The sequence below is a fragment of the Cetorhinus maximus genome, chromosome 2 (genome assembly GCF_964194155.1).
Source record: "Cetorhinus maximus chromosome 2, sCetMax3.hap1.1, whole genome shotgun sequence".
Lineage (NCBI taxonomy): Eukaryota > Metazoa > Chordata > Chondrichthyes > Lamniformes > Cetorhinidae > Cetorhinus > Cetorhinus maximus.
The window spans coordinates 1,338,744-1,351,306 of record NC_135880.1 but is presented as its reverse complement, the minus strand read 5'-3'; the positions used below and the strand labels follow the sequence as shown (position 1 = coordinate 1,351,306).

General features: G+C 40.7%; 1 protein-coding gene across 8 annotated transcripts in view; it reads right to left on the bottom strand.

Annotated features, from left to right (window-relative positions):
- The window catches only part of LOC144691642 (nipped-B-like protein), a 564,605-nt gene that overhangs the window by 27,794 nt on the left and 524,248 nt on the right, over positions 1-12,563 (bottom strand). For 7 of the 8 annotated variants that reach the window (XM_078559979.1, XM_078559947.1, XM_078559954.1 and 4 more), the window contains 4 exons: positions 9,884-10,074; positions 8,599-8,706; positions 3,476-3,676; positions 1,015-1,161 (listed from right to left, as the gene is read on the bottom strand). In XM_078559979.1, the coding sequence (XP_078416105.1) occupies positions 1,015-1,161; positions 3,476-3,676; positions 8,599-8,706; positions 9,884-10,074 (647 nt within the window). Of the gene's footprint in view, positions 1-1,014; positions 1,162-3,475; positions 3,677-8,598; positions 8,707-9,883; positions 10,075-12,563 lie in introns of those variants that run through there. The other variant, XM_078559995.1, reaches the window with a different exon arrangement.

The window sequence follows — 12,563 nt, the reverse complement described above, 5'->3', positions numbered from 1 at the left end:
TTGAATTAATAAATGTTTAATTTAGTTTTATTAAAAAAAACTCGAGGCTTGGTGGGTTTTATTCCTGAATTCAGAGGTGCATCTCAAACATACCAATTGAAAATATAGGTTATGACGGTTGTTCAAGTTTCCCTCTGGGATTTAAACAACTCAGCCTTTACTAACTGCTGTGTCATAACAGTGACAAATGATTTCAGTGTGGACAAATGTGAGGTCTTGCTGAGAAAAAAAGATTTTTTGTCAAAGCTTTTCGTCTTGTACTCATCATGACAGTTCACAAGAAGATACCAATGTCAGAGGAAACAACGTATTTATACTGTATGAGGAGAGAATGCTGATTAGTTGGCAAGTGGACTCTGATTGGTAGAGGTATTGCCATGGCGAATGCACAGCTGTGACTGACGGTTAATTGCCAAGCATTGCTTGAAATTTAAAACCAGGCAGCTTGACCTCCGATTGGTCAAGGCATTTCCCTGAGGAATGAACCAGCGAATGGCTGTCACTTATTTTGTTTTGCTGAAACAAGCGCAATGTGTGTACATGTTCTTTCTGTCTGCAAAGAACAGGGCCATATTAATATATGTAGCTTCCAGGACATGCAAATGTGCCACACTGTCAGCCTGACTAACAATCTTAAACTGGTTGTCAGCGTAATTCATAGCACACTAAGGATTATTTAGCAAATGTTGTCCAATCGCAGAATCACAACTCACTGAAGGCAGTGTAAACTCACCCTGATCCACTGACACTGCACCAGGCAGTATCAATGAAAATACACTGTCACAGCCCGATTCAGTGCAGTGTACCAGACAGTATCACTAGGTGCAGTATAGATACACCATGATACAGTATAAAATATTGTAAATCTATCACTACCGCATAATCAAGTAGTCCAATTGGAGGTTTAAAAAAGGCCTGTTGGATGTACCTCCAGTTCATCATATGTATCCAACCTCAACGTCAATTCAAGTTTTGGTTTTGATTTGTTGATACAGACCCCAAATTCACACTTACCTCCCTGAATGACTGCAGCAGATTACTTCCAGAAACTGAAAGTGTGATGTCAATGTGGTGCATAATAAACAGAGGCTCCTCCTGCGTCTGGAAAGGGAAACAGGCCAAGTTGTCCGCTATGTACAGCAACAGGTTCACCTCAGTTTTCTATAGAGAAGAAAAACAAAGTTCGAACAGGTTCAAATTCCCATTTCAGCTCTTAGGTAATCCTGTGCATCCCCCATCCACAATCTCTTCTCTAGCATTAGTAATCTTTTATTGAAGTAATTGGTAGAGCATGAGATTACACAATGCCAGAATGGCCTTCCACATTCTGCCAACATATCGTGACGTCTATATACTGAATGGGCAGTCAGGGGAAGCGTTGGGGGCACTACCTCCAAAGCCTTGAATCCTCCATTCCTCTAGCACACTGCAAAGGAAGCTTGGCTTTGGTTCTGTTATGCAGCTCTTTGAAGGAGAGCTTCAAAGTGGAAAGAAACAGAGTTAACGTTTCAGTTTGAGATTACCTTTCACCAGGACCCAGTACTCCGCGTTATCTCCCAGAATGAGAGAGCTCAAGGGCTGAGGCGGGACACATTTCTGTCTATGTATTAACTACTACTTAGCATCAAGTTCTTCTCTGATGCGACTGATATATAGGCCAAAACTCTGCACACACCAGCCTTGTCACACACCCTTTCAGCTACCCACACAAATTGGTAAACTTTGGTAAAAACCACAGAGCACGAGAACGGATGACCACTGGCATATGGCTCCCTTTGTGCTCATAAAATCATTTTGCTTTTTAAAAATTCTTTCATGGAATGTGGGCTTCGCTGGCTAGGCCAGCATTTATTGCCCATCCCTAATTGCCCTTGAGAATGTGGTGGTGAGCTGCCTTCTTGAGCCACTGCAGCCCAAATGGTGCAGGTACATCCTGTGTTAGGAAAGGAGTTCCATGATTTTGACCCATCGACAGTGAAGGAACGGCGATTTAGTTCCATGCCAGGATGGTGTGTGAACTTGCAACTGGTAATGTGCATTGGCTGCCCTTGTCCTTCGAGGTGGTAGAGGTTGTGGGTTTGGAAGGTGCTGTTCTATTTCAGAATGTAAATACAATAGGATTTGAACCGTTGGATCTCTTTTTTTTTTGCTGGGACTAGGATCATAGGAAGAGAAGGTGGTCATTCAACCCCTCAAGCCCCTTGCAACAATCATCAGTTCATGGTTTAATCCCATTTACCTGCTTTGATTTTGTAACCCTTAACCAACAAAAATCTATTGATATTAGTCCTTAAAATTTCAATACACTCCCAGCCTCAACAGTTGTTTTTTTGAGGGGGCAAATGCTCCAGGGATCCACTACCCTTGTGTAAAAAGTGCTTCCTGATTTCCCTCCCGAATGGTTTAGCTCTAACTTTTAAGGATATGCCCCATGTTCTGTAAGTCCCACCAGCGAAAATAGTTTCTTCCCTAATGAAGCCCTTTACCATTGTAAATACTAGGCTACCTAAAACTTCAATATTCAGGGAAATACATGATGTATTCATGCAACACGTCCTCATATTTTAACCTTTTTAGCCCCAATATCAATCTGCTAAACCTGCCCTGCAGCCCTTCCAGGGGCAATATATTCTTCCCGAGATGATGTGTCCACAACTCATTGAAGTATTCCAGCTGGACTCTAGTCAAGGTACTATACAACTGAGGTATAACATCCCATCTTTTCCCATTTACATTATTTACTCTAATTCCTAACTTAGTGAACTACAAAATTGATATTCATTTTTCTTCTTTCATCCAAGTGACTGAACAATATGGTGAAAAGCTGAGGCCCCAGATCAGACCTCAGATCCCATCACCAATCAAAATCTTACACCCCACCAGAGCGCCCACACTCTCGCATTGAAGCCCATCTCTCTAGTACTTTCACTCTTGCATTAAATTCCATTTCTCCATTATCTTGACTTACACCATGTTATCCATTATCACAACCATCTAGAAGAACAAGGGCACCAGATAGATGGAACACCGCCAGCTGGAAGTTCCCCTCGAAGCCACTCACCATCCTGGCTTGGAAATATATCGCTGTTCCGTCACTGTCGCTGGGTCAAAATCCTGGAACTCCCTCCCTAACAGCACTGTGGGCTGCAGCAGTTCAAGAAGGCAGCTCACCACCACCTTGTCAAGGGCAACTAGGGATGAGGCAATAAATGCTGGTCCAGCCAGCGAAGGCCACATCCCATGAATGAGTAAAAAAATTTGAATAACCCATTGTTTGTGCCCCTTTTTACTTTGATAGTACATTTTCCTAATATTTACTCACTAGTTTCAGGTTCTACTTCCTTGGAATACTCCAGTACCAAAGGATTAAGATAATAGTAACAGACTGATGCTGACCCCATGTTATCCTGGTTAATCATAGCCATCTGTTGAAAATGAAGCAGGTTGCCAGAAACCCTTTGGATTATTGACTCACCGCACTGTCATCAAATAGGTTCAGTAAGGCAATGAGGAAGGCGCGTCGATGTTGTCGGTTTCCTCGGATCATGGTGTAGAGATGTGAACATAAAGCTGTCACGTTCTCCTCCTGCCTGAAGCCACGAATTAACTCCCTAATCTCAGATTGGATGGATTGTTGAAGCTGGTATGACATCTTCATCCCTGCTACTGCTTTCATCTGGGAAAAAGCAGCGTACAACAATCAGCAACTCTCATCCCACTCCCACGAATTAAAATATGCACATTTCTATACATGACACAGGGTTGCAATACATTTAAATTTATGGTGCCACTTAAAGAACTTTATAAAATCATACAGCACAGAAGGTGGCTATTCAGCTACCCAATAAGTCCCATTTGTTGTCCTTTCCACATGGTATCACACTTTTTCTCTTCAAGGATTTATCCAATTCTCTTTTGGAAGTGATTATTGAATCTACTTCCAGTAACCCCGCAGGTGGTGCATTCAAGAACTTGCTGCCTAAAATAATTTATTTTCATCCCCGCCCTGAATTCTTTTGCCATTCTTAAATTTGTGTCCTCTGGTCACTGACTTCCAGCCAGTTGAAACCATACTCTATTAAAAGCCAATATTTTGGACCTCTATTATATTTCCCCTTAACCCTCTCAGCTCTAAGCAAAACAATCCCAGTTTCACTTGTCTCTCCCCATAACCGAAGTCCTTCATCTATGTATCATCCCAAAAGCCTTCACATCCTCCTTAAAGTGCGATGCCCAGAACTGTACACAATACTCCAGTGCTTAGCATAATTTCCTATTTTTTTTACTCTATTCCTCTATAAAAACCAAGGACGTGGTATGCTTTTTATTAAAAAGAACAGCTTTATCAACTAGTTCTGCCATCTTTAAAGAATTGAGTATATGAATGAATGCTACCTTTAAGCTGTGTGGGTGCACTGCCTCGCAGCAATCAGGAATGTGCAGGGGACAAACAGGCTACGCACAAGTACTGTTCCCTTTAAGATGCAGATATACACAGCAATCTTAATGGGATCACACAATGTAACAGGCCACGCACAGCTATGGGAAATTAGAAGAAACATTGCTGTGAACCGCCAGATATTTTTGTTCCTCCACATCTTGTTAAATTTTACCATTTAATTTATATTGTCCCTTCTCATTCTCTCTCTCAAAATACATCACCCCATACTTTTTGCATTAAATTGCATTTGTGACATTTCACAAGCCTATATCTTTGTCCTCATGAAGAATATTACTAACCACAATTTACTACATTTCCAAGTTTTGTGTCACCTGCAAACTTTGAAAATTATGCCGTGCATATCCAAGTCCAGGTCATAAACATCAAAAAAAGTGGCCCCAATACAGACCCCAAGGGAACACTGCATACTTTTCTTCACCCTGAAAAACAATCTGTGTCAACCAATTTCATACTCATATAGCCACTGTCCCTTTAATTTTATCGGCTTCAATGTGCTAATAAGTCCGTATGGGGTGCTTCATCAAAATTTTTTGAAATTCCATAAGCACATCAATTGCACTACCTTCATCAATCCTGAGTTACTTCATCAAAAAAGTCAACCAAGCTAGTTATATATGTTTAACTTAAACACATTTGTGCTGGCTGACATTCGTTAGCCCATGATTTTCCAAATGAGAATTAATTTTGTCTGGATCTTCTCCAACACCACTCCCATATCCAAGGAAGATTGTGGCCGCAGCTTCTGCTATTTCCACCTTTATTTCCCTCACTAACCTAGAACGTATCCCATCTGGGCCAGGACTTTAGATTGCCAACCTTTTAAGTGCCTCATTTTTAACCGATCAATTTCTCTACACTGCTCCTTTATTGTGACATTGGGAGCATCCTCTTTGTGAAGACAAATGCAAACAGTCAGTGTACCAACCACGCCCACTGCCACTGCAATAAAATCCCCTCGATCAACCTCACTCTCCCTTGTCTACTATTTTGCTCAATATTTATAAAAGACCTTAGTCTTTCCTTTTATGTTACCAGTTAATCTTTGATACATTCTCCTTGCCCCATTATTTCCTTTTCACTTCTTTGCACTTTCTATATCCTGCTTGATTCTTGACTGAATTATGACTTGATATTTATTATAAGTTTCACATCATTATTTTATTTTAACTTCTAGATCTTTAATCATTCAGTGAGCTCTCACTTTTACTGTCCTTCTTTTCCCTCTGATCTGTTTGTCTGTGCCCAAACTATTCCCTCCTTGAAGGCCTCCCATTGCTCATTTACTATTTTACTCGGTTTCAAATCCACCTGAGCCAGATAGATATCTTTTCAACTCTCAAAAATTAGATGTCTTCCAGTTGAATATATTCACCCTTGTTCCTTTCGATATCGACTCAGCCTAATTATAAGTTAACCTGTATTTAAACAACCGTGGGACATTCCAGTGCATTTTGCAGCCAATGATGAGGTTAATTCACTGTTCTAATGCAGGAATTGCAGCAGCGAATTTACAGCAAGATCCCACGTAGTGAGATACATGGCTTGATATTTTGTTTTAATGATATTGGTTACGAACATACGAACAAGGAGCAGGAGTAGGCCATTCAGCCCCTCGAGCCTGCTCCACCATTCAATAGATCATGGCTGATCTGACAGTAACCTGAAATCAGCATCCCACCTATCCCCGATAACCTATCACCCCCTTGCTTACCAAGAATCTAACCATCTCTGCCTTAAAAATATTCAAAGACTCTGCGCCCACCACCTTTTTAGGAAGAGTGTTCCAAAGACTCACAACCCTCAGAAAACATTTCACCTCATCTCTGTTTTAAATGGGCGACCCCTTATTTTTAAACAGTGACCTCTAGATCTTGATTCTTCCACAAGAGGAAACATCTTCTCCATATCCACCCTGTCAAGTCCCCTCAGGATCTTATGTGTTTCAATCAAGTCGCCTCCTACTCTTCTAAACTCCAGGGCATACAAGCCTGGTCTGTCCAACCTTTCCTCATAAGACAACCCGCACATTCCAGGTATTAGTCCGGTAAAGCTCTGAACCGCTTCCAACGCATTTACGTCCTTCCTTAAGTATTCCTTCCATCCTTCCTTAAGTAAATATTGTACACAGTGCTCCAAACGTGCTCGCACTAGTGCCTTGTACAACTGAAGCCATCCTACTTTTGTATTCAATTCCCCTCACAATAAATGATAACATTCTATTAGCTTTCCTAATTACTTGCTGTACTTGATAATAGCCTTTTGTGATTCATGCACTAGGACACCCAGATCCTTCTGTACCTCAGAGCTCTGCAATCTCTCATGATTTAGATAATATGCTTATATTTTGTTCTTCCTACCAAATTGGACAATTCCACATTTTTCCACATTATACTCCATCTTCCAGATCTTTGCCCACTCACTTAACTTATCTATATTTGAATGTAGTCTCCTTATGTCCTCTTCACAACTTGCTTTCCTACCTATCTTTGTGTCATCAACAAATTTGGCAACCATTCCTTCATCCAAGTCATTTATGTAAATTGTAAACAGTTGCGGTCCCAGCTCTGATCCCTGTGGCTCACCACTCGTTACATCTTGCCAACCTGAAAAAGACCCATTTATGCCTACTCTCTGCTTCCTGTTAGCCAGCCAATCTCCTATCCACGCCAATATGTTACCCCCTACACCATGAGCTTTTATTTTCCGCAATAACTTTTGATGTGGCACTTTATCAAATGCCTTCTGGAAATCTAAGTACAGCACATCCACCAGTTCCCCTTTATCCGCAGTACCTGTTACTTCCTCAAAGAACTCCAATAAGTTGGTTAAACATGATTCCCCTTTCACAAGACCATGTTGACTTTGCGGATGATCTTGAGCTTATCCAAGTGCCCTGCTATAATTTTTCTAATAATAGCTTCTAAAATTTTCCCATAACCGATGTTAAGCTAACTGGCCTGTAGTTTCCTCTTTTCTGTCTTCCTCCCTTTTTGAATAATGGAGTTACGTTTGCTATCTTCCAATCTAGTGGGGCCTTCCCCGAATCTAGAGAGTTTTGGAAAATTAAAACCAACGCATCAACTATCTCACTAGACATTTCTTTTAAGACCCTAAGTCCATCAGGACCCAGGCACTTGTCAGCCTGCAGCTCCAACAATTTACTCAGTACCACTTCTCTGGTGACTGTTATTGTCCTGACTTGCTTCCGCACTTCCATTTCCTGGTTTATAGTTGCTTCTGGGATGTTACTTATATCCTCTAGTGAAAACTGATGCAAAATACCTGTTCAATTCATCCAACATCTCATTTTCCAAGATCAATTCTCCAGGTTCACTTTCTACAGGGCCAACACTCAGTTTGTTAACTCCTTTCTTTTTTAAATATTTATAAAAACTCTATCTGTTTTTTATATTTCTGGCTAGTCTTCTCTCGTACTCTAATTTTCCCCTCCTTATTAGTCTTTTAGTCATCCTTTGCTGTTCCTTATTTTCTGTCCAATCTTCTGGCCTTCCACCTATTTTTGCACAATTATATGCTTTTTCTTTAAGTTTGATATTATCTTTAACCTTTCTAGTTAATCACGGATGGTGTGTCCGTCCCTTGGACTTTTTCTTACTCACTGGAATGTATCTACTCTGTGCATTCTGAAACATCTGCTTAAATATTAGCCACTGCATCTCTAATGATCTATCCCTTAACCTAATTTGCCAGTTCACTTTAGCCAGCTCAGCTTTCATGCACTCATAATTGCCCTTATTGAAGTTTAAAAACTTAGTCTCAGGCCCACTCCTCTCTCCCTCAAACTGTGTGTAAAATTTGTGGTTTAAGGATAGATATTAACCAGGATACTAGAGCTTCCCATCTTTTTGAACATTGCCACAAAGGTCTTTTACATCGACCCAAGGGGGCAGGCAGGGCCTCTATTTACCATTTTCAAATCAGTAAGACGATACCTCTACAGTCCCTCAGTGCTAAAATGTCAGCCTGGGTTATGTGGTCAACTCTGTGGAGTGAGACTTGAACCCATGACCTTCTGACTCAGGAATGAGTGCTGACGCTGAACCATAGTTGACACCTTGGCTGCTAATTAATGAGAGTTAACAGCAGCTTGGTAGAGGGAAGGAATCACCACATACATGTACAAATCCTGTGTACTTTTTGTCTATTTCCACCAGCTGTTGATCTGATTTGTTGCGCATTGTAGATTCTGGGTCTGTTCCGATGGCAATCAGGTATGGCACACACTGTGTAAAGGAAACAAACAAAGGACATGAGAAGGAAGCAATTATAAATCATGCAAAGTGCTGGGCAACCTTCATATTATTTTAGTCCGCTAGTGTCTATACACGGTATAAGCAATTACTGAAAAGTTAGGCAACCTGCCTTATCAACAACATTGCCAAAAACAGCAGGGCAGAAGCAATCAGTGATGGAACCATCACCACTGGCCTGAATGGGAGAAGATCCAACAACTCCAGTGAAGCTAATCATCATCCAGGACACAGTACTTTGTTTGATCAGCATCCTTTGCCACTGAACTCAATATGCAACCATTCCACAGTGTAGCTGCAGTATCTACAATCTAAAGACTGCACTGCAGCTACTCACCAAGATTACTTCAGCAGCAATGCCCTTTCCTGCTACCTCTTCCAAGAATAAGCAGCAATGTTATGTGAATAAAGTAATCGTCAAGGTTGACCCAAGACACACCACACTGAATTGGACATGTATCTTTACCATTCCACCATCTTCGCTTGGTTGGTATCCTTGAATCCCCTATGTAACACCATTATGGGAGCACCATTAGCACTAAGGTGACAGCAGCTGAAGAGGTTCACCACCTTCTCAGGGCACCTAGGGATGGGCAATAAAACTTGGCACATGTTGGGGGAAGAGGGAGAATTCCCCCATTTCAGTGGGCTGGGTGTCTTGCACGGCTGAATAGGGAGCTGAGCAAAGGCACTGTAGACTGCTCTAGACCACAGGCCAATGGCCTTGCAAACTGCTCAAGACCCTGACAAACAGCACTGGATAGAGCGTCATTAAATTGCAATGTCACTGCAGCACATTTTGGATTGCTACCAAAACAGCATCACTGCAGAACCTTCAAAAGCATCTCTAGAACTTATTTAGGACAGGCCCTTTTGGTTGGTTACAATGAGACGTTCACAATGCTTTCTTTAAAGAATTCACCTTTTTCTTGAAAGGAAACTTGGACTTTAAGTGACAGGAAACCCTGGCAGAGAAATCATGATGAACATCAACAAAAACAAATCTGCAGAATGCTCAAATAGTTGTGAAATGTAGTGTACTGGGGTGTTTGAAATGTTTAAACATTTAAAAATGCTATAAACAATTTGTGTATAACACTATATCTTGTTTTACCATTTAATCACTGATGCCAACACAAACACAGCTTACTTGGACAGGGTGGACCAGGCCCTGGTTTAGTGTCAGAGCGATGACATTAAGTGCAAAGTGGCGCACAGGAGAGTGCGTGTGGAAAAATGCTTCCAGAACCTGTTTGAGGTAGAGCTGCATGATGGAACTGCTCATCCCTGAGGAAATATCACCCATCTCCTTTAGATCTTCCTGTTTTGCCACTTTCTTCCCTGTGAGAAACAAAGAGTTCATTGTACAGTGGATGCCTAACATAAATATTTGTTATGCTGCTCTTTCACACTGAGATTGCAATATGGTTCTCCAACGCCCATAGTTTGCCATGATTACATGGTGTTGCTAAACATCTCTCCTATTTGCACAGGTCATGTTCTCTCACTTCTAAAAAGCCAATGCATTCATTTTCTAAAAGAAGGTTGCATTCCATATCGATAAAAGTGACCAGGTTAATATCTGTTTGAATTTTGCCAGTTTAGGCCCCAGTGGTCTCACAACCATAGGCAATGGTATAGTGGTATTATCATTGGCCTGGTATTCCAGAGATCCAGGGTATTGCTCTGGGCACCCAGGTTTGAATCCCACCACAGCAGAATGTGGAATTTGATTTCAATAAAATTCTGGAATTAAAAAATCTAATGATAACCATCAGTCATTCATTGTAAAAACCCATCTGGTTCACTAATGTCCTTCAGGGAAGGAAATTTGCCATCCTTACCTGATCTGGTGTTATGATATGGCAGATGGTATTTGCCGGGCTAACCAAATCCCAAAGGTCAGGCTATCACAATGGTTTTGCAATTTGTATTTATTATGAGAAGATATGTGTACTGAAGTCAGAAGTAAAGATGCCACTACCACTTTTGGAGATTTAAAATGTTGAATTAAAACATTTATTAACAATAGAAAACTTTAACACACAAGATTACAGTTACACAGTTAAATTTAGTCTTATAACATTTCTTAAAAGATTTCTATTCAGCTAGACTCTCAAAAAACACCCTTTTCTAGCCAACAGTCCCTAATTTATAAAATATCCAGTAGTATTACCGCAAGGCACCCACTGTAAAGGGTTGCTGTAATGGAGGTATGTCACAAGCTTCTCTCTCACTCGACAATGGAAATCCAAGGCTTGTAACAAAAGCCTGCTTTCTGGAACAATCAGGCACTTCTCTGGGGTGGCTAGAAGCTGTTTCCTTCACAGGACAGTGCTCGCACAGCACACTCCAAGATCACATGGCCACACACCTCATACAGCTTTCAATCTTTCCTTAAATATATTTCTTCCCTTTCATCCTAACCCATTGTTCACTTTTCCCAGAATCTAAAAATATTTTATGCTGTCTTTATAGCCATCAAGTTCAGGAAAAATAAACTTAATAACTTTGCTTTATTTATCTATGATCTTTGCCAGTTGTAAAGCTTCCTTCTTTTCTCCCTTTGAAATTCAATAGCTAAAAATTCACTCCTCATTTATCTCCTAATGCTAATTTCTATTCATACTGTATCTACTGGTATTCCATCTTAGATCATTCTTCTCCAGTTCAAAAATGCCTGCTTTACACCCAACCCTTTGATGACTTAAACCTTGCAGCCTGACTGTCTTCAGTTTAATTAAATTAATCAACGCACACACCATACAAACAGCCCCCAGAAGCCTGCTTCACAGTATCCCACAGTAATATTGGATAAAATGATATTCCCTTTACCTTAGCCTACATGTGATTTCAGATCCACAGTAATGAGGTTGATCTTTAAATGCTCTCTGAACTGGCCTAGCAAGCCACTCAATCGTATCAAACTGCTACAGAAAACTGGACTGAGACTACATGGAATGCAGCGGTTCAAGGAGGCCATTCACCACCAGCTTCTCAAGGGCAATTAGGGATGGGAAATAAATGCTGGCCTAACCAGCAATGTCCAAATCGCATGAATTAATTTTTTTTTAAAAAATCAGCCTTATTTAAATTAGATCAATTATAAAAAGTGTGAGGTGGTGCACTTTGGTAGGAGGAATAAAGAGGCCACTGAAAGCTTAAATAGGGTAGACGAACAAAAAGATCTGGGGGGTATAAGTTCACAAATTATTAAAAGTAGCAATACCATAACTCATCATAACTCTTACACTTCTGAAGATTCATATCTGACACGAAACATTAACTCTGTTTCTTTCTCCACAGGTGCTGCCAGACCTGCTGAGTATGTTTAACACTTTCTATTTTCATTTCAGGTTTCTAACATCCACAGTATTTTGCTTTTATATTGTGGCACCAAAACAGGGTGGTTACTGAACAGGCTGGGGCTCCTTTATCTGTGAAAGAAGTGATGAGAGGAGAGCATACAATGTGGAATGTACTACCATGGAGTGGTTGAGGCGATTAGCAGAAATGCATTTAAGGGGAAGCTCGGTAAGTATACAAGGGATAAATGAACAGAATCATAGAATGATATAGCACAGGATGCCATTTGGCCCTTTGTGCCTGTATTGGCTCCTTGGTAGAGTTGTCCAATTACTCTCATTCCTTTGCTTTTTCCTCATATCCCTGAAAACATATTTTCTCTCAATTATTTATGCAATTCTCTTTTGAACGTTATAAACTGTATATGCTTCCACCACTCTTTCCAGCAGTGCATTCTAGATTACAACTCATCACTGGTTACAAAAAGTTACAACCCCTCTGATTATTTCTCCAAACACCGTAAA